General features: G+C 35.1%; 1 protein-coding gene across 1 annotated transcript in view; it reads right to left on the reverse strand.

Annotated features, from left to right (window-relative positions):
• ADGRV1 (adhesion G protein-coupled receptor V1) overlaps window positions 1–23,676 on the reverse strand; it is a 597,511-nt gene that overhangs the window by 495,464 nt on the left and 78,371 nt on the right. Inside the window, exons 12-21 of the mRNA XM_032156840.2 lie at window positions 19,737–19,863; window positions 19,457–19,642; window positions 18,510–18,690; window positions 17,625–17,788; window positions 16,398–16,521; window positions 14,756–15,019; window positions 10,784–10,910; window positions 9,955–10,172; window positions 8,577–9,320; window positions 4,245–4,618 (exon numbers count right to left, since the gene is read on the reverse strand). Of these exons, the coding sequence (XP_032012731.1) occupies window positions 4,245–4,618; window positions 8,577–9,320; window positions 9,955–10,172; window positions 10,784–10,910; window positions 14,756–15,019; window positions 16,398–16,521; window positions 17,625–17,788; window positions 18,510–18,690; window positions 19,457–19,642; window positions 19,737–19,863 (2,509 nt within the window). The remainder of the gene's footprint in view (window positions 1–4,244; window positions 4,619–8,576; window positions 9,321–9,954; window positions 10,173–10,783; window positions 10,911–14,755; window positions 15,020–16,397; window positions 16,522–17,624; window positions 17,789–18,509; window positions 18,691–19,456; window positions 19,643–19,736; window positions 19,864–23,676) is intronic.

Genomic DNA, 23,676 nt, shown 5'->3' on the forward strand with positions numbered 1-23,676 from the left:
ACAGAGAAATAACATAATGCCTGAGGTTTGCTTTAAAAAGTACTTTAACCGGCTAGGCATGGTGGCTTACGCCTGTAATCCCAGCACTTTGGGAGGCTGAGGCAGGCGGATCATGAGGTCAGGAGATCAAGACCATCCTGGCTAACACAGTGAAACCTCGTCTCTACTAAAAATACAAAAAATTAGCCAGGAGTGGTGGTGGGCGCCTGTAGTCCCAGCTACTCGGGAGGCTGAGGCAGGAGAATGGCATGAACCTGGGAGGTGGAGCTTGCAGTGAGCCATGATCGTGTCACTGCACTCCAGCCTGGGTGGGCGACAGAGCATGACTCCGTCTCAAAAAAAAAAAAAAAAAAAAAGTACTTTAACCAAAAATGATTAAACAATATTGCCAAAAGGCTGATAATTATTGAAGCTAGTACACTGTGACTCATTCCTTTATCTTCTCTATTTTTGTGTATACTCTATATATGAAAACTTTCTTTTAAAAAGTTTTCTAATTCAGCTTAAACTTCCCCTCTCCACCAGCCAGAGATTGTGATCCAGAAATGGGGTCCTGAGTGAGGAATAATGTCCAGTAATAAGCATTAGATATTTCTGACAAGGTCATGCAAGGGCAACACTTTCAGAAATACTGGACTCTGGTATGTAATTATTAATACAGAAACGCATAAGACATAGAAAATAAATATCTAAACCTTTTTTCTAATATTAAAATATTCATCTAATTGAGTTTAGAATTATGATACAAACAAACATTTAGGCCAGTATATGAAGGGGCCTAACATCCATAATAATCATCAAACCATCCCCAAACAGTTTCTCACTAGAAACAATAATACTCACTACTGTCTCCTCTTTTAAGTCAGGAATTTGCCAAGTATTCAGATAATCAGAACAGTAATAATAAACAGAAATAGTAAGACGAGTTTTTGAAACCTATTTTCTTAGAAAAAATAATGCAGTATTCTGAACCATGAATTGGCCTTCTCTATTGCAATAGAAAATTAAAACTACAAATCCAATTAATTTTTAATTTTGTTTCATGCATGGGTGATGATTGGTGATATCGGATTATACCAATATCACTTATATCCAAAGGAATCTATTCACATAGCATATGGTAGGCACTTGAAAACAAATATAGTCCAAGTTGAAATGATATTCTTATTTTCACGAAGATCTTCCAAAATTGTCTTTAATTGATTCTTAAGCCACAGTTTATAAATATAAAATATAATGCAAGTATTAGTTATAAAAAATAAAATAATAAGACTAGCAAGTTCTATGAATCACTATGAAAGCAACTTCATTAATTTATAATTATGTGGTACACAATTTGGCAGGACACTTAAAAACAGTGCTAAAATACGGTAGAGAGAAAATAACATAGGAAGTACACAGAATAACAAAATAAGGGGAAGAAACATGAGAATGTGGTTACTAGGCTATAGATCTAACAAAATCCATCTTCTGTTCAATACAGACCCCACTTGGAATCCAAAGCACTATCTGGCATGCCTCACCAGGACCCTAAACTGCTTCACAGGTTTTATTCATTCTTTCAATTATAGTTTATTAAGCACCTGCTCTTTGCCAGGACCTAGTGTACCTGGTTGATAGAAAACAAATCACAGAATAATTACCTTCTCTTTCAATGTGCCAAATAGCAGGCTATGTCAGAGTCTACATATTTTCATTATCTGTTTAAGATGTCATTATGCTATCATTTTAACCTTAATATTACTTTATGTCATATTAATCTATGAAAAAGGTAAAAGCATAACTCAGAAGGTCTATTTTAAATTTTTTTAATTTTTATTTCAATTTAAAATAGACACGGGGGTCTCACTATATTGCCTAGGCCGTTCTCAAACTCCTAGGCTCAAGAGATCCTCCCACCTCAGCCTCCCAAAGTGCTGGAATTATAGGCGTGAGCCACCGTGCCCAGCCCAGAGTCTTTATAGGGTCTCTTGCATTTCAGAAATTTTGAGGGAATTTTTTTAAAGTTAAATTGTCAATGTCATTGCAACAACATATTGGAGAAGAATCTATGGAAGTGGCTGTAGTCTTTATTTCTAAAAATGAAGCAAGTGATCATAAAATTTAAACTCGGAAGATAATTACAAGCACAGACTAAACTTGCAGTTCTCAAATGTTTTAGTTTCAGGACCCCTGTACACATCAAAACTATTGAGAACCCCAGAGAGTGTTTTGTTGATATCATCAAAATCTGCTGATATTTTCCATATTACAAATGAAAAATTAAAAATTTAAATATTGATTGATAACTCATTTTAAGACAGCAATAATAAACCCATTACATGCTAACATAAACAACATATCTTATGAGAAATAACTACAGTTCTCAAAAATAAATTAGTGATAAGGGGGCATTGTTTTATATTTTTAAAAGTTTCCTTAATGTCTGGCTTAATAGAAGACAGCTGGATTCTCCTAGCTCCTCTTGCAATCAATTTGTCCATTTCTATCTTTTGCTTTTTTTTTTTCCTCTGAGATAGAGTCTCGCTGTGTCGCCCACGCGGGAGTGCAGTGGCACCATCTCGGCTCACTGCAAGCTCCGCCTCCCAGGTTTACACCATTCTCCTGCCTCAGCTTCACGAGTAGCTGGGACTACAGGTGCCCACCACCACACCCGGCTAATTTGTTGTATTTTTAGTAGAGACGGGGTTTCACCATGTTAGCCAGGATGGTCTCGATTTCCTCACCTCGAGATCCGCCTGCCTCAGCATCCCGAAGTGCCGGGATTACACGTGTGAGCCACTGCGCCCAGCCTGTTTCTACCTTTTACTTTGGTTAAAGTGTATAAAGAAAATCCAGCCTTATATATACATGTGTGTAACAGAAAAAGGAAGAGGATTTTACTAGTCTTTTCAGATAATTATGGGTATTTTTCCTTGATATTATACCAAAATCCAAAATTTGACAAGTGGCAGTTTCTTAGCATTTAGTTGCAACCTGGAAACATACTCTAGTACTTTAAAATCCACTGGTCTACCTTGTACTTCAGAACAGTCTTTTACCCAGGCATGATTTGCAAAAACATGCATTGATTACTTGAAAAATACTAGTTACTGAGTTATACAGATCTTCAAAATGTTGACACATATTATACAAGATAATCACACTGGTTAATATCACTATCACACTGGTTAATGCACCTATATTATGGGTTATCAGAAAGGTGCATAAAATGTAATATGTAAAAGTTCTTTGATAGCTGAATACCTATTTAAAGGTATTATCCACTATATGTAAACATCTTTCTTTTTCAAGTTGTAGATTTGTATGACATTTGTTATTGCTAGTCTAGGATATGCTATTTCTGATGTAAAAAAAGGACCATACTATTTGAAGATCTCTTATGACTGTCAGCAAACCAAAGGGCTAAAGTGGCAAGAAAGACACTCCATAGAGGCAGGCATCCAAGTTTAAGCTAGAATGAGCCTATAACCTAGATTTTTTTTCAAACTCTACTCATCCATTTTTAAAAAATCATTTCAATTTATTTATACATCCTTCTAAACCAACTAGAATCAACTCGCAAAAAGGAAAGACTCTTGTTCCTTGGCATCCTTTCATGGTCACCAAGCTGTTGCTGTCACACAGAACACCTGGGAAGTAGTTTCATGAGTTCTCACATTACTGAACAGAAAACCAAGATGATTACGAATCTTCGAAAACATGGAAAGAACTGATAAGGACAGTAAGACAGCCTAATGAATTAAGCTGGCCAAGAAGGTTGATAAGAAAGGTATTTACACCCAACATGGAAGAAAGTTAAACTAACTACTCAAGTATGTTTCACATGTACAAAAATAAAACCTCAAAAAATCATATTTTAATAAAGTTGCAAATACAATTATTCATACAAGCCTTCAATATATATTATTTCATTCACTTTAATGACATCCAAAACCATAGCCAAAAATAAATAGGTAGCGTATAGACACACGTTCTTTGAAGAGCATTAACTTTCAGGCGAATTGCTAAAATTTCATTTGCTAACTTGTTATTACTTCTATCAGCTCATTAAGTTGATCCAAAGGGTGAACTCATAAGAGTAAGAATTTTGTAATTTATATTTGCAATCACTGGCCCTAGCATACTTCTGGACTTGGAGTAGATGCTCAAACAATCTTATCAAATGAAAGAAAGCCGAGTCCCAAACAAATCCACCTACAATGAATTTTTTAACTCCAAAATTTTCCAAGCTCACTACTTACCTCTGGTATACAAGCTCCTGTGAAACCAAACAAGCCATTTGCATTGTCACTTTTTTGTATTGTTAATCTTGCAGTAGTATTTTCTTCTGAAATACGAGCTCCTCCATATACAGAAACTAGTTTAAGAATGAATAATTCTTCTCCTTCCTCGTCATTGTCATTTCTTGCAGAAATAATGAATGATTTGTTAGTTTCTCCCTGTCTGAACTCCAGATATCCAGAAATGGGGTGTAAATCACTTTTTGCGGGCATGGCATGAAGTTCATAAATTTCTTCAAGCGTCAGTTTCCGCTCATAGGACCTCACATCCTGCATCAGACCTGTAAATCTGTCATTGCCATTTATCCCTGCTCCAATTCTCAGTATCCCAGGACCTGAAATTAGAGACAAGTTTAAATGCTACAATACCTTCAAGTGTCTTGTCCTAAATTATAAGTGTGATTCAGAAAGTAAGACAATTTTACTGAAAGATATTTTTGGATAAATAAAACTTTTGCATAACTAGTATACAATGAATTGGATATTATCTTCTATTATGATTTTTAAAAAGGAATCCATAATCACTAGGATTTATGATATTTTGTACTAAAAGAATTGGTAACTATCTTCAAATTAGATGATATCCTTGAAAGTAACTTCTATCAGTCAACATTTCTAGAAAAAAAAGTTTCTGAACATACACATACACACACATACATACACACGTATACATGTATGTATGTGCATGTATGTATTTGGATAGAAACTTATTCTATGATATTTTAAAATTTACTCTTGCACATTTAAAAATGGACTTATTCAATTTCATCATAATTTTTAATTAATTAAGTTATTTATTTATTTATTTACTTTAGAGACAAGATCTTGCTCTTTTACCCACGCTAGAGTGCAATGGCATGTTAATAGCTCACTGCGGCCTCAAACTCCGGGGTTCAAGCAATCCAACCACCTCAGACTAACAAATAGCAAGGACATCACTACAGGAGTCCACTGCCATGCCTGGCTTTTTTTTTTTTTTTTTTTTTTTAGAGACAGGGTCTTGCTATGTTGCCCAGGCTGGTCTCAAACTCCTGGCCTCAAGCGATCCTCCCAAAGTGCTTAGATGGGAGGATCACTTGAGGTGCAATTACAGGCATGGGCCACTGCACCTAGCCTCATCACAATTTTTAAACTTCAGTACTATACTATTATTTAAGAACCTCAAGGCTTGATATGTTAGACACTCATTGAGTTAAAGTTGTGAGAATTCATAAAAAGTATTTCTACAGGCCAAATACATTTCTCTATCCAAACAACTAATAGAATAGATGTAGAAATAGAAATATTTCTTCTCAGAAACATTATACGTAAGTCTTGGGGACTTTTTAAAATAATAATAACATGCAGCCCAACTGTGTCACTATATCTCAATAACAACGCTTTTCATGCTTTCACTAGTTCTCCTTTCTTTATTTGTTCGTACCCTAATAACTCAACTAAGATATTTATGTAAGATCTTTAGGCAAGATGAGATATTGGCAGAGATTGTGGAAAAAAAAGTACAAGCAATATTTCTTGTCAATAACCTCAACGGAGGCTGTTTCACAAATCTCCACCCAGATGTCTTTCAGGGTAGTCACACGTATCTGGCATGTTACTGTCATGACTGCTCCCATACCGAATACAGAGACCACCTTCCTGCCCAGCAAACCAGAAACACCTTTTCACTGGAGCTCCAGATTCAATGGGAAGTCCTATGATGTTGTCTCTCCTATTGAATTATCTGGCAACTGTAATGATATAAGTTCCCCTGATTCTCACAAAACCACATCATGGTTCTCACTGTTAGGATACTATCTGGAGTCAAGGATATAGAAATGATCACATCTCCTTTAGTTTTGTCTCTATGATATATTAAAAGGAATACTGACCTAGGAGTTAACGGTTTATTTTCATGTCTTGGTTCCTCTATTACTTGCCTGTGTGATGCTAGCGAATTTATTTTACTGATTCTGACCTCTATTTAATATGTTGAATTATTATGAAGTACAAATTAGGTAATGTATGGAAAATGCCTTATAAATGTAAAACACTATACAAATTTGAGTATTCTAAGCACTTTGCTTCTATGACTAATTCTCTGGAACAAACGTGATCATTATTTCTCTACTTGTAGTGTTAACTACTTAAGTTAGAATGCTAAATCATTCAAAATAAAAGTTATAAAAATGCCAATATGTTACAGTGGTTCATGGAGGGAATGTGGTAACTTTCACTCTGCATCTTAATACTATTCTATACTTTTCAAATTTCATGCAATATACATGTATCATTTTGACAATAAAGAAGAAAAATTGTGAAATATGTATACAGTGTGTGTACACGAACATGTTAACAGTATGCTTAATGTTTATAGTGGCTATCTCTGAATGACTGTAAGTGATTCTTCTAATGATTGTAAATGATTTTTACTGTAAATGATTTCTATTTTTGTTGTATATGTGCACTTTACAATTTTTCTATATTGAACACAGGATAATTTTTTTAAAAATACACCTTTTATGATACTGTGAGATACCACTACAAACCAAAAGTAAAGATGGAAGAAGCTAAGCATTAATGAAGTGGAACTCTCATACACTAGAGGTGAGAGTATAATTAGGTCCAACTGTTTTGGAAAACGGATAGGCATTATCTACTAAAACCGAATATTTGCACACACTGTCATTCAGCAATTCCATCCCCAGGAATGTGCTCTACAGAAATGCATATGGCAGGCATATGTTCATCAAAAAACATGCATAAGAGTATCCATAGAAGTACTATATGTAATAGGCAGAACTGAAAACAACCAAAACAGAAATTAAAAGTAGCACTAATAAATAAATTGTGTTACAGTTACATAAGATAATTCTACACGGTAATGAGCATGAAATATCTACAACAAGCAAAAATATGGATGAACTTCACAAACAATACTGAGCAAAAGAAGCTGGACACTCAAGTGTACATATTGTTCAGTTCTATTCATATAAATTTAAAAATAGGAAAAGTGAATCTTAAGCTCTTAAAAATGCCAATAGTCAGTAGGCAGCGTGGTGAGTTAGCAACTGGAGAAGAGTCAAAGGGGGCTTCTGGAATGCTCTGTTTCTTGGTCTGGGGGCTGATCACATGAGTGCTGAAACTGATGAATTTAAGTTTTAAAAATTTCACTTATCTGTACACTTACAATATGCATACTTTTATATTTGTATAATATAAAGGGCACTACAGTTCAATAACTTTATATGTAGTTTAAAAATTATCTTTCCAAGTTACAAATCACAAAAATAACAAGTTCCTTTGCAGTAAGCCAGAGGAAAAAACACCAGCTCCCACTTCCCCGAGTCGTTTCCATTCTCATTCCACCACCACTACCATCACCAAAAGAATCAAGGCTAACAGATACTTGTAGGTATTCACACTTTGTGGATAATACCACAAAGTGCTTGTAAGCAAAATCCATGGGATTGAAATTGGTAGATACGTGCATTTTCCTTTGCCTATCTTTTTTACCCCTCTGGGAAAAAAAAATACAACCAAATAACTAATGTAAGAGGTTCAGAGGAAAATACTCTATTAAGCTATAGCCATAAGCTCTACTCTATCTTTCACTAAATATAAAAAAGAATAAAATCATAAGATGGAGGGGCTAAGAGGGAATGGTGACTATAATGCATATAACCAGTATTTGTGCGCACACACACACAAATGTGCTTCTTGAGGAATCAGCATATGATCTAGTTGAAAGACAACAAATAATATCTCTTCAAAGCACTCCATAGAATTCACCAAGTTACCTGCTGATAGTATAAACCCTATAATCACTTTTCACTGTGATTCTTCTCTCCTGCTTTCTTTTCAACCTCACGCCCACCACCCTCTACCTCCAGCAGTACTGAACTAGCAGCAGTTCCCCAGGTACAACACGCTGTTTCACATTTCTATTCCTTTGTTCATTCCTCTGCAGGAATATCACTCCCCATCTCTCCTACTACCCACAGAAGGACAAACATTCCTCTTTCATATTTTTTTTCTGTCTTCCTACAAGGTATCATCGTGATATATCACACATCTCTCTGCTAGTGTCTATTCCAGGTTCTTCAAGGGCAAAGCTCTCTGATTCATTTCTGTAACACTCAGGATAGAATTTCTCATTATCTTGGTAGGCACATAGTTTTGATTAAAGAAATTAAACCAATGCATAAGTAGAGTTTTCAAATACATGTTAGTATTTTTTTAAAAATCTAAATTTTAATGAAAAATTTTAGAAACTGCAAATTTCAGTGTCCTAGTTGTGATGATGACCCTCACCGTCAGTAATGGCTTCTCCTTTCAGACTCTTGATTCCCCAGGGCATTGCATTTCCATCCAGGTAGAATTCGATTATACCATCCTCCAGGATAATTAGTAGATGAAGCCAAACACTTTCTTCTAAATATTTCATGACTGTTGTCTTGGCAATGTATGTAGCATTGGAACCCAAGGTTTTATAATGAAGGGAAAGTGTCACATGGGATTCGTTTGTTTGTATTTTTACCCCGTAGTAGATGCTTCCATTACCGTCATCCTTCGCTATAATGAATCCATTCGTATTGGCATTGGGCATTACCCAAGCTGAGAATGTAAAGTTGGCAACTGTATTATTCCTGGAGGGATGGTATTTTGGATTAACAGTCCCAAATGCACCCTCTAGTCCGGTGAAGTACAAAGCATCCGTTCCACTATGGTGACGCCGCATGTGCTGTTGTAAATGCACAGTGGTGGGGAAAATTCCAACCAGTAAAAAATCTATCATTGGTGGCAAACCAGCAGGGAACTCACTGGACAGTATTTCCCAGCCCAGTCGTACATCACCAAATACACCCTGCTGCCTCAAAATGGTAAAGTTGGTAATATAAGACATATCATCTTCAGACAGGACATCCTCTGCCACTTCTCTCTCTAAACACTCTGGATCCAAGATGAAAACTCCAAAGGGATCATCATTGAATGGAATCATTACTGTCACCTGGAGGTTGGTTTCTGCTAGATGGCCCCCAGGACCTGGGGATCCACCTGTAACAAGAAAATTTATGAGTGAGAAACTAGAATTTCAGGTACTTTCTAGTATAATGTGAAGAAAAAAGAATTTGTTTAGCAGACAAACTTCTGGTTAAATAATTTACTTATTATCAATGAACAGTAGTTGGTTTCACCACATTTTAGGGGCAGGATATGAAATAATATTGGTTTAGCATAATTTTATTGATAATCAGTCAAGCCTAAAAAGAGTATATGAATTAGAAAGGTTTAATTCTGTGCTTTTTAAAACCAAAAGTGATGTGAAAATTGATTGCTTAAATTATGACACAAAGACCAAGCTTTAAGCTACCATGAATCCTTACCTCCTACCTTCCACTAATGTCTTGTTGGAGACACTGTACTTGGTGTGGAGAAAGTCTATGTGCAAGTTTGAGGATGGATGTAGGCCTCCATCCCTAAAACTGAACCAAACTAAGATATCAAAAAAGTGAATGTTAAGAATAACACTTGAATCAAGAAGGGTATTTTAACATTTAAATCAGGTAGTCACGACACAAATACTTCACCAATTGTATTTTGTATATGGCTCTAATTATCTAAGTATAAAATATAAAATTTAGTATAAATAAGACATGGAAATAAAATAAGACATGGAAAAACACAGTACCTGAAATGTTTACAAGTTTTAGAAAATAAAATTCATTGAATTCAGGAATTTTATCTGGAAAAGCATGGAGAATGATGGGTTTTGCTTCTTCTCCATCCATGAAGTTAACAGTTCCTGAAGTTTCATAGAACTCCTGCCCAGGCTGCAAAGCAGAATCATTCTGAAAGAGCTGCCAAGATACAGAAACACTACCAAAGTATCCTCGGTGCCTCAAAATCCTACAAAATAAATTAAAGAAAATTTATAAGTAGTGAATCTTACTCTAATGAGAGCTTCCTGTGTTATTAAGGAAACATATTTTTACTATCATCTTTAAAGAAACAAACCAGCTGGTTCTACGAGGCAAACTATGAAGAATTTCATGGGAAGAGAAGAATGAGGTAGAACTTTAATAAAGAGAAACAGTCATAAAAGTCTTGTCTTCAAAATCCAAACTGAAAGATAAATTCTAAGCTCCATCAAAAAATACTAAATGACAGCTGGAAAAAGTTTTCCAAAAGCAAAATACAGGGTGGGGGTAGTCACATATCATCTGAGAGAAGAGTTCCTGAAGATCTTGAATAATTCAAGTTTCTCAGTCTCACAAAGGATTGAAGTTTGAATGAGGAGGGTGGGGAGAATAATTTCTGCTTATTAGCTAAAAGTTTTTTTTTTTTTGAAGATAAGTGGCAACAGCATAAACAAAGTTTACTACTCATTCAGATTGCCAACTTTGAAATTACTCAATTCTTGACCAATTTTTAAATTTTGAAGGAATATTTCAGAATTTCACACACTTAATGGTTTTATTTCATCCAATTTTAAACTTACCTTATCTACATATGCTTACCAAAATGTATTAGTCTTTCCTTCTTCCACTGCTTTGTCTATGGGCTCCAGAGAAAAAATGCCGTTTGGGTCATCATTAGCTTCAATTATTACTGTAGCTACTCCATATTGATATATTACTGTATCACCTAAATTAAAAGTGGAAAAGACAAAATAACAAAGAAGTAGCTAACTTGCTGTGAAATTTATATTTTTAAATTAAGAAAGTTTACAATTAAGTTGAAAATTTCAGCAAGAATTTCCTCACTGAAGGTCATACAATAAATGCAAAATACTGCTCCATATTTCCAAAGATGTTTATGTATACACACATATGTACAAACATACAAAGAGAGAGAGAGAGATGCCTACATAATTTCAAGATAAAATAGTTCCCATTTTTTTAGTTACAAATGAACTATTTTATTGAAAAACACTTTTCTTCACAAAAGGAATATACCTTCAATAGCTTAATTAGAAATTAAAAACATAATTTCTTCTATTTTCAAATTTCTTCTATTTTCAAATTTCTTAGGTGGATTCTTTTATTTCATAAAAGTAATAAAGGATTACCTGATAACATAAAAATACTACTGTCTGTGTTCACTGGAATCACTGGCTTGAGCGTTTCCCTTTGTATCTCTGCCTTCAGGCAGCAAAGTTTGATCTGGTTGTACATAGAACAAAGCAATCTCCATGGTTTGGGCTTGATTCCTTTCTACTCCAGTTCTTTGCACAGTATATTGGCACTGTTACTGCCTACACATTAGGTCTCTTCTCATCACTTCCCTGAGGTGCCTATCTCTTCATCTTTACTCCAGCTGTTGCACAGGGGAGCAAAAGTCCTTCCCATCTTCACTCACCTAACTTATCATTCCTGAGAACCCAGCTCAAGCAACAACTCTTCCAGGAATTCTTCCTTGAATCCCCAGGTTAAGCTAAGTGCCTCTCCAGTGTGCTCCCATGGCACTTTGCTCTTTGTCAATCTATCATAACAATGATCATATTATATTGGGACACACACACGCACATACACATACAGACATACACATAATTTTACTATAAGCTTCTTGGACAAATGATTCTTATTCAATTACATGCCTTAGAAAAATAGATGCTCAGTAACTGGTGCACAGACTTTATTTATTGCTGAACTGATGCAACTAACACTTTCAAAAATAGATGTATACAACACCTACAGCTAAAATTATAGGAACAAATTATATATAGCAAACCAGGTCATCAATAAAAATTATACAAATATACAACTGTACTCAACTTCACTTGATAATTCAACGGAAAAAAGACATAAAAATAGCAAATCATTGTGTAGAAAATGCTGACAATAAAGAGCATATAATAAAATCTAACAAAAATAAATAAAAATAATAAAACCTAATTTTGGCAGGGTTCTATTATCATGTGCATTTGTACTGAAACATGTCCCAGTGGTGCTGAAAATTCATTCTGTTTCTCTGCAAGATGAACTAGCAATATTTAACAAGGGCTTGAAGGATGGCCATATCCTTTGATCCAATATCAGAGCATATGCTCTAAATGATTAGTATCAGGATAAACAGCCACTGCCAGCACTAGGTCACGACAGAGATGCTGCCTCTACAGCGTCCCATCATGTGTCCCACAAGTCCTTGATGTTTTGACACTGAAAAGGAGGAAAGAGCTAAGAAAGGATGTATTAAAAAATCACAAGCTCTAGAGATTTTTGTCATCTGAGCCTTCTTAACTAAAGTAATTGAATTCTCAAATGTCATCATTTCTGGAAAAATATTAAAGACAATTGCAGCAGCAGTATGAGGCAGCACACATACCTCAGGCCAGTAATCCAATCACACCTTGAGTTCTCCCTCTCTCTCTCTCTTTCTCTCAAAATCAAATGTTAATAAATATATTTTCCCAATGACATATTTCACAAAATAAACTAACTAAACCTCTTTTCGTCAATTTCTGGCCAGGCACAGTGGCTCACGCTTGTAATCCCAGCACCCTGGGGGGCCCAGGCGGGCGAACTGCTTGAGGTCAGGAGTTCTAGACCAGCCTGGCCAACACAACGAAACCCCGTCTCTACTAAAAATACAAACATTAGCTGGGTGCGGTGGTGCCAGCCTGTAGTGCCAGCTACTCAAGAGGCTGAGGCAGGAGAATCGCTTGAACCTAGGAGGCAGAGGTTGCAGTGAGCTAAGATCACACCACTGCACTCCAGCCTGGGCAACAGAGCGGCCTTCATCTCAAAAAAGAAAAAAAAAAAATGTCAATTCCCCTACTCCTTACAAAAGGTTCAGGATGTTTTGATTCATTCACTATTTAACCATATTGGCGTTTTTTTCCTAATGACAGTTTAACCACAGTGATATTTTTGAGACAAAAATGTTTACCAGAATCACACTAAGTTAATAAAGTCATCAAGAACTTATTTCTAGAGTAAATAAATTCTATTAAGATAATATTTTTCAGGCCTGTAATCCCAGCACTTTGGGAAGCTGAGGCCGGTGGATCACAAGGTCAAGAGATCAAGACCATCCTGGCTAACATGGTGAAAACCCGTCTCTACTAAAAATAAAAAAATTAGCTGGGCATGGTGGTGCGCACCTGTAGTCCCAGCTACTCAGGAGGCTGAGGCAGGAGAATCACTTGAACCTGGGAGGCGGAGGTTGCAGTGAGCCAAGATTGCACCACTGCCCTCCAGCCTGGTGATAGAGTGAGACTCCATAAAAAGTAATAATAATAATAATACTATCATTCCTTCATCGCTTTTCTGTATTTCAAAGTAAAACTTTGTTTTCCACGTTTACTTCACTAAAATTATTTTTATCTGTAGCAACTCCTTTCATTTAAATTTTAGAACAATGAATGGATTCACCAAATGTTTTTAGTCTATGTAAGATCTGAAGATGTTTTTTGCAATTGTGAAATTGCCCTTGTGGGTTTATTCTACAAATTCAAATTTTCCTCACAGGATAATAGTTTTTAGTTTTAACTTCTTTGTTAAGCTATGTGAAAAATGAGAGGCAGAGAAAGACAAAAGGAGAAAAAGAGGAAGGGGAATAGAAAGAGAGACAGCAATGAAGAAAGTCAAAGAGATAGGGAGAATGAAAGACACAGCTAAAACAATAATTAAGAGATCTCTTTCTCTTCCTCAGTCTTTCAGTCCAAAAGGCACAAGGTGGAACACAATGTTGGCATTCCACTGGGGGTGGCAGGGCATCATGGCGACCCGATGCAAACGTTAGAGCTCATGAGGGCATCTCTATGGGAGAAAATACACTAATGTATTTAGGGTGACAGGACATCATGTCTTTAGCTTACTCTCAAAAGGTTCAAGGAAAAAAACAAACTCCTTGTACTGTTAAAAGAATAAAATAAATATCAAGAGAAGCCATAGGCCTTTCCAATTTACAGAAGGTAGAGCCAAAACATTCTCAAATCCCAAAGAGTGGGGTTAAAACATCCTGTTTCATTTATAGTATGGAGAAGAAGGACGAACACATCTTTTTCCCTTACAGATTGTCATTCATTTTGGCCATGGCTCCAGAGAATTATCAAACAGTTGAGGTTAGCTGCCTACAGAATTAAGCTTCCCAACCAAGTGTGCCAGCACCCTGCTCCAAGGAAAATGCTACAGGATACCTATCCCTTAAGTCGCTGGGTGACTAAGCAATACCTAGGGAAGCCGTATTCCCAAGTCCTGTTACTTTTAGCTGTAAGAATTCACTTACTTACACATCAGAATTTTCTATTTGTGCCACATTGTAAAGAAAAGGTTAAAAAGGATGTCATAAAGTATACCAAGTACATAAAGGTTCAACACATATATTCTTCACCCCATTTCTCAAGAAAGCAATGAAATAATTTTACTCTTGAACAGTACAAATGTAGTTAGGCCCTACTTGTCCTCATTATTGGACTGTAGTGCTTAATTTCATCTTATTAAAGCACTGAGGCAGATCCGCCATAAAAAAAAGTATAATTTACTTACCTGTTGAATTAAAGAGGATTATATAAAAGGGCTCATCTGTTTCTGGGACACCATCTTCATTAACAAATATGGATATGCTCTGCTCTCTACTTCCAACCTCAAAAATCAGGGTTTCTTTTTCAACAGGAATGAAATCTCTCTCTCTTGCAGTAGCCTTCCCATCCTTGGTAGCATACTGGACCATGCAAGTCACATCAACAGATCCATTTCTGAGAACTGTAAAGTTGGCAGTCTCACCTTCCTGAACCCTCACTACACGAGGTTCTGAAATATCCACAAAGAAAGAACACATGAGCTTTTCTGATTCCATCACATATTTTCAGATCACATTGTGCTTCTCCCTGCCGTCCAAGACAGAAGCCTTCTGCTGTGTCTTTGCCAAAATAATTAGCTCTGTTCCCAACTCTGACATGACTACCCTCTGATTATTTCAAGTCAATGGCCATCCTCTTGCCTTAATCCTACAAAATCCATTATCTTCAACATCGAATTTGTCAGCAAATTGCATGCTATTCAAATCCTCTGCCTACTATTTCATAAACCTCATTTCCAAATTGAGGATGTAACTTCCTTGAGAACAGGCCCAGAGATCTTATGTTTTATATTTGTCACAGCAGTTACCAGAAGGTTGAACATAAGGCTAATTCATTAAGTACACACTAACTGAAGGTTAAGAATACAAATCAGGCTGGGCGCAGTGGCTCACGCCTGTAATCCCAGACTTTGGGAGGCCAAGGCGGACAGATCACGAGGTCAAGAGATCAAGACCATCCTGGCCAACATGGTGAAAACCCGTCTCTACTAAAAATACAAAAATTAGCTGGGCGTGGTGGTGTGCGCCTGCAGTCCCAGCTACTCAGGAGGCTGAGGCAGGAGAATCACTTGAACCCAGAAGGCAGAGGGTGCAGTGAGCCGAGATCACGCTGCTGCACTCCAGCCTGGTGACAGGGCAATACTCCATCTCAAATTTAAAAAAAAAAAAAAAGAAGAAAGAAAGAATACAAGTCAATAAAATGCCAAAGGCTTACAAGATTCCTGCAATTCCTGCATTAGGTAAATTAACCCATATATAGCTGACAACAAGGATTCAAGAAAGAGTTACACATCAACCATTTCATAAACAAAACCGAAAGATGCCTCAGGTGGCCAAAGACAGTTCTAAAGAAAGCATTAAAGTGGCAAAACCAAGAAATTTTAATTAATATTTCCCTTAAAATTAGTTATTATAGTATATGGCCATCCATTAGGCACAATACTCAAGTCCTTCTAATACATAATCTAGCCCTGAACCAGCTAGACTGTGTATTTGAAGAAATCACGTGGAGAAGTGTTCTTTTCTGCACAAAAGAAACAAAAAATACCTAGAAATTTGAAACGGAGACGATAACAAAAAAGTACTTATTTTCTTTTTGCTTCAAAAAATTTTTGAAGTATTAGTTAAAACTTCGAACAATTAAATAACAATCCTCGAATGAATTACAAAATCTTTAAACAAGCATCAATTGTGCTTTATTGAAAATGTTCAATGAAAAAAATTGCTAAATATATATGTATATAAATGTATATATGCATGTGCATATATACATTTATATATACTGTTTAAGAAATACGTAAACTCATTCAAATAAGATAGCAATACCACCTGCAAAATAAATGGGATCATCATTTCTTCTAACCCTCAGAGTCGCAGTTGTTCTATTTCCCACTTTAGCTCCTCCAGTGGCATTCAGTAGGATAACGGTAAATTCTTCCATTTCTTCTGGAATCTTTGGAAAATGTTACATGTTTTAAGTCAGGTGACTTATACATATAAATTACATTATATATTCTTAAATTATTCAGTTTTTTTTAAAAAAAAGCACCATTAACACTACTATTATTCATTTCCTTTTCGGAGGCAGAACTTCTCCTAACATATTCAGGTAAGACTCAGACCCCCCAAAAAATTAGTTTCATGTGCATTCATACAAACAGCCACTTCATTCAGACTAACTATGAAATTTAATGGAAATATAGATATTTTGCCCTATATAAGCTAAAAACAGATATACCACAGAGGTCATATTATTTCTGCAGGAAAATGGGAAACATGTTGATTTTTTAAGATGAAACATAAAAATAACTTTTTGAACATTTAGAGCAGAGTTTGTCATAGTAACTAAAGCTCAGCCAGCTCACAAAGGCCTCTTACAAACCTTACTGAAGTTTCACCTGCATGGGTCATAAAGGCCTCACTCCATGTCCTAACAAGATTTGATTCCCCACATTTCTTAGCCTAAATGGATCCCCAGGTGGACAGTTTCTTTTTCACAGCATCCCTGTGAACTGGTGCTCCCCTCCTCCTAAAACAGAAAGGTGTTCAAATTTTGTCTCTTGAGGAATGAGTCTGAGGGAAAGGGGAATGGCCTCCATAGCTGTTCTAAGTGTCACTCTCCTAGGAAAGGTTCACTTCCTGTTGTTACTAAGATCTTTCTCTTTACTATCTGTAAGAAGAAATGCCACGTTTGGTCCATGACTCATGCGACCCCGTGTCCTGGTGCTGAGACTGCACCACAGGACACTTGACGGATGACCTTGCCTTCAAAGGGACTAAATACAAGCCGAGGGCTTCACCTCTCCAACTAGGAATCCCTGATACTGGATACATGAGCAGTGTCACTGACCACTCTCAGTTCTAGAGTTCAACATGTCTTCAGGGGAACCAAAACATAATACTGCTCTTTTGGTTTACAGTCAGACACTATCACACCTGAGTTCTTTATCACAAACCTTTATCACAAAATATATTACCAGATGTTTAATTATTTAATAAAAAATAATTATTGATCAACTACAACAAGTAAGGCAGAAAGTTATACGCAATATTTACCTCATCTGGAAGGGAGTAAATAGTGATATTTTTTGAAAATTCCTGGTCTCCAAAGACAACAGTCCCTTGTACAGGAAATACATCTTGTGTAAAGTCTGGACTAACCACCCATGATACACTAACATCACCAAAGTTGCCTCGATTTCTTACTACATCATAAACAGCTGTGAAATGGAAACATACATAATCTATATGAAAACATACGAAACTTTTAAAATGATGACTAAAGAAATTGGTTAAATAAACAAAAATAAAAACAACACCTCTTTTTAATAACTGCCAGCTATTTGCTTAGCACAGCTTTTAAGGTACATATAAAAATATATTAGCCTGCTCCTCCCTCTGTAGGTATATAATTAATAAAATAAATGGACCCAATCTTTTCTAGTTTGGGATTTTAGAAGTCAGTCAGCATGGGACACAGAATGATGATGAATTAGGCACACCTATCATAAAGTCCTGTAAGGATATCTGCTAAAAGCAGTTACAGGAAGCTGCATGCTCAAGTGTGATTTCCTTACCCAGACAGACACTGCTCTAAAAATAAACTATTTATCATTTCCTATCACCTCAATAGTTCCGTAGCAGTAGTTCTTAGTTTTAAGGTTCTCGCTATTTGGATGGACTCATTCTTGAGTGTTTGAGTTGCACTGCATATGTTTAAATGGTATCAAAATATAACTGAAGTCATCAGTATCATCACAATACTATGTAAGAAATAAAAATCATGGTCCTAAATATGATTCTAAAAAAACTTCTGCACCACGTGTAATTTCTAAGGCAGGGTGAGCAACTAGAAATAACTAGTTACTAAAGAAATAACTAAAAAAATTATATTTCCTCTTCAGTAAACAGAAATACAATATAAGACACAGAATAAATTACCACTATAGATAGCATCTCCTTTGCTTTCATTTATCATCACAATTAGACCATCAGAAACAAACTCTATAATGCCATGAGGATCATCATTTTTCAGAATCGTTATATTGACAATGGTGGCACTTCCCAACTTGCTTTCCCGTTCTCCGTGGCTGCTGAGGACCACCCAGTAGTGTTCATCCAACTAAAATGAATGTGTCAAAGTATGGAAATTATAAAGTTGACATTTTCACAACAAATTAAAAAACATAAATGTTCAAGAATATTAATATACTCAAAGTTTCACAAGCATATAACTCACTGAAAGGACAAAAGAGGTGGTATTATTTCTTTAAAAATTAACATTCTCCTATCAATTAAGAGAGACACCAGAAATACATATACATTGTCCAAAAAGAGAAAAAGAGAAACAATGATACTACTCTAAAATGGTAAGAAAAGTGGATGTTATCTCTGATGATCTAGTCATTTAAACTTACAAAAATGAATAAAATAAAATTAAAGAGTTACACATGTATTGGTGAGTAAGCATAATAGAACTATACCTGGTTCCATTAATATAAAACTCAAATTTCTTTTTTTGAACAAAGTAATTCTGTAGCAAAATTTCTTCAGTTTAAAACCACATCATTAAAAGTTCCGTCAATACATATTACCTAAAGGAAGCCCTAACATGAATAAAGCTAAAAGGAGATGAAAACTGATCACACACTGAAAGTCTAAGATTGTTTGTTATTCCGTTATGTGGGGCAAAAATACACCATTCTAATATGAATGAGCCTTCATTTTTTAACCTTTTGTTAAAAATTTTCCAAATCTATGCACTTCTCAATCTTTTCTTGCCCACCTCTTTCCTGTCTCTTTGCCAATATTCAAAATATTTATATTCATAATATACCAAATACTATCAATCTTACAAAGAAACACAAAGAAAATATAAAATCCCATACCTCTGGTATCCCATCCAATCTTGCTAGCAAGGTGATCAGTATCTCCCTTTCTCCAGGTTTAAATTCTAGTACTCCTGTGTTTCCATAGAATTCATTGCTATCTCTTGGCTCTACTCGGTAGCGTAGAAACTGCTTAACAAGGGACCCCCTCGATCGGATGATGTGGAGCTCTACAGATTCTCCTTCCTTTAAAAACAAATCCACAAAAGTTGAAACCCTTTGAGATCATTCTTCTAAAGTTGTGAGCACAGAATAAATGGAAGTTTTTTTTCATACTTACTTTTATAACATAGGGTCCTCTGGAAGCAGGAGAAAATTCAAAAACTCCCCCAGGGTCATCATTTTCCAAAATAATTAGGTCACGGCTAGTATATCCAGATTTCAGCACTTGGTTTTCCACGTTAACCCTAGAGAAGTCAGAGGGAAAAACGGCACCCGCTACTTCCAGTTTTACTTCTGAATTTTGCAGGCTTTTAAGGCAATATTTACAGCTCTTCCAGATAATGAAAAGGAAGGCTATGAGGAATTAGACCTTAAGTGAATTCACGTGTGTTGAAATCATTTAAGATCAAAACAGTTTTACTCATAACAGTTATGAAAGAACTTCTATTTCTGAATTCATTACATCTTTTTTTATTTGACAAAAACCAAACACTACATATGTACACCAAGAATACTGTAACCAAATGTCATCAATATATTTTATTTATATAAAGCATCAAAATTTGCAGATTTGATTCCAGTTTTAGAAAAATTTAATTTGTAACATGTAGTTAGAAGATAGCTTAAAACAAAATTGTCGATTTTACATACACTTGAATTTATTTTTAAAACTCATTACATAAGATTATGCTAACTGAATAGAGCACATAACAGCTGGATAACTAAATGGACTAAAGCAAGCCATGCTGATAAAAAAAAAAACACACAATTGTGATTACATTTTAGGAATATGTTGTGGTTTCAAATGCCTTCTATTCTCCTTAATTTTAAACCTGCGCTTTTTTTTTCTTTTAGTATAAAAGAAAATGTAGGGAATATAAGAAAAAAAAGAATAGAATAGATCTGAGATGCGTGACATGTTATACCAGTTCCTATGTATCTCCAAAAGAACATAGTAAAACAATATGTTTTTTAAATTTCTGGTTTTAACGTTCAGAGCATAATTAGAACGATCAAAGGGACTTGGACTGCAATGATCTGAGAGTTTAAAAGCCAGCAGGCTCTTAAGGATTATCAATCCCACAAGCTGCTCTAAACCTTGCCAAATGTCACGTCCTATTGAACCAAAAATATACTCATGCTCAGACTTCAAATCACAATGAAACCACAATTCATATGTAGAAATATGTAGAAAAAAAGCTCACTTCCTATTTAACAGAGAATCTGAATTGACATCCTTCCCTAGTTTTTAGAAGTCTGATAATACCTAGCATGCTAGTGGCCACAGAAGAGAGAGTCTAAATAATAGGAGAGTTATTTTATATTGTTAAAACAGTCTTATAATTTTCATAGCAAATTTGTCCATCATTTATATCAATATCCTCATTAATTAAAATTTCTTATATCCACATAAGCTAGGAAAGAAAAAACTGGATCAGAATGCAAAATATAAAAATTCACTCTGAACATTAAACAAATTTATTTTTAAACTTTCTTAAAATATGCTACCCTTATGTGAAATGCAAATTCTGAAAAGTTCTGTATACAGCTCTGAGATATAAGCAAGAAATTGCTTAGATGCACTCAGAAAACCAGTGAAACTGTTCAGAAAATTGATTGCTAATTCTCTGTTAAACAAGCTACAAGATTCATAAAAGATGTTGGTTAAAAATTTCAGAAGTACAGCACAGTAATTGTTCTTGAGGTTATGTGGACCTACGAGGAAAGTTAAAAGTTTTAAGTTCTTCTAAATGTCATTACACTAATTCTCAAATTTCAAAATATTTTAAATGCATTCACAGTGCAAAACTCTTAGGACCAAAAATAAATAAAAACAACTTTGTGTAAGCTCCCCTTATCATTAGAAAATGAAACTGCACACAAAGCATGCACGGCCAGGTGGACAAGCAAAATTTCCCAAGACCTGTAATCATGCAGAACAGCAGCCTTGTCTAAAAATAATCACTTGCAAAACAAAATACTGAATCACCAAAAACAAGGTATTATTTTGTACACTTACCCAAAATACACGACAAACCTTTCAGTTTCTACCCTGTCAACACAGAAAGAAGCGTGGGAAGGGGAAAAAGGAGGCAGGGCACCATTTGCTAAAATCTCACTAATACTGCGAGAAACTTAGAATGGCAAGGGAAAAATAAAGCAAAAGAAAGGCTTCCTTTTTTCCCAAGAGCTAGTAATGTTCGTTTTATGGGAACTCTGCACCCTGGATTCTTTGCCATTGACAAATGCTAGCAAGAGGTTCGGCATTTCCCACTTATGGAAGATGACCCCATGGCCAGCAAGCTTGTCAAGACCCATTCAAGACATTCCTTTCCAGGCCTCCTCCAAGGCGCTTGTGTCTGCCAAGCACTGTACAGGCTCACAAACCGCAGCAGCTGAACAAATTTCATTCAGCCCTGCTTATAATTACTTAGTAGCTTTAATTAGATTTTAAAAAAAATAAAAACCTCTAGTCTCAGATCTAAAGCCAGTTGTTCTTTGAGTTAGAAAAAACAAAACTGTGTAACTAGAGAAATCTATACCTATATCATTTGCACAGGAATATACTGAAGAAGCCATATCATTGTACCTTTTAAATCTGCCAAATATTACTTAAATACAACTTTGTATCAGGAAACCAAAACACTTTTCCAAATCTGCAGTGTATTTCCATTTCAAACAGCCTTGAAAGCACATGTCAAATGTAGAGCCCTAGAGCTTCATTTTTAAAGTCAAATGCACCATTTATAAATATAGGGTTATATACCACGTACACCAAAATTTTTCTGAAATAAACTGGCATAATGACATTGTTTGTGATTTGAGGAAAACTAAATAGAATGTTTTTAACCAGCATGGTATTTGAAAGCACCACAAGTTTTTTAGTACCACAGCAACTTTTGTCTATATTGAGTTGAAATATAGAGAATTTGAACTTGGATTTGACATTGAGAGGAAATTATAAACTGTTATCACAATAAACTGTTAACTATTTTTATTGCAATATTGTGTTGTGATTTATTGTAATCATGCTTGCTATCATTCATTTATTCTTTCACTCAAGTTTTGTTAAAAATTTGCAAAATTAAGAGGGAGTTTTTGATAAAATACGATATCTAGATTTTATTTAACTAAATGTCTCTGAACACTCAAATGTAATTTGCTCATTCTTGTTCACACACAAATGAGATAATACAAGTATGCACCAATTACTAATCAAATTAAAATATTTTAATATATATTTGAACTAATTTCCTCTATTTGAAAAGAACCAATAATTTCTGAAATTTTCTACCTCATGATTTGTACTTCCTTATGTACTATTTTTACCCATAGGAGATGGAAAGAGAAGAACAAAATAAACCCTTAAAAATTATACTTAATTTCAAATGTTTACATAAGATTTAAAAATGAATAGTTTGAAAGAATATAAAGAATAGTCATTATCAATTTGCAGATGGATAGTCTAAATCACTCTTCAAACATTTAGTTGAGAGTAGAAACTGTCAGCTAAGCTAAAAAAGTTTCTATGGATTCCTACAGCATTGGTTTATCATCACTGTTTCTGTTTCTTTAGGTGTTTTCAAGATTGTCCACTGAATGCTTACACCTTACTTAAGGAAAAAAACAAAAATGAGAAAAATAATTTCCAATTTACATTTCATTACATTTTACTGATTTTTTCATTGTATGAAATACCTTTTCTTAAGATTGAGTCTGAAACATATATTAAAACCATAAGTCATCTAGACTCTGTGTGTGTGTGTGTGTGCGCGCACGCGTGTGTGTGTGTGTGTGTGTTGTAAATTGGTTTTTGCTTTTTGGTTTTTTTGTTTGCTTGATATTTTGGTTGTTTTGTTTTACTCTTTATGTAAGAAAGGAAGTAAAGACAATGTGGTTTTGAAAGAAAGCAAAAGGAACAGTGGACATTCAATAATTTGTTGCCTACATTCTATACTTTTCTTTCACATAAAAATAAAAATCAGTTACTCATCAGATTTTTTAAAATGTGTTTAGACAAAACACCTACAAAGAAAAATCTATAAGACACTGTTATA

Source organism: Hylobates moloch, unplaced genomic scaffold, assembly GCF_009828535.3.
Source record: "Hylobates moloch isolate HMO894 unplaced genomic scaffold, HMol_V3 SCAFFOLD_6, whole genome shotgun sequence".
NCBI classification, from domain to species: domain Eukaryota; kingdom Metazoa; phylum Chordata; class Mammalia; order Primates; family Hylobatidae; genus Hylobates; species Hylobates moloch.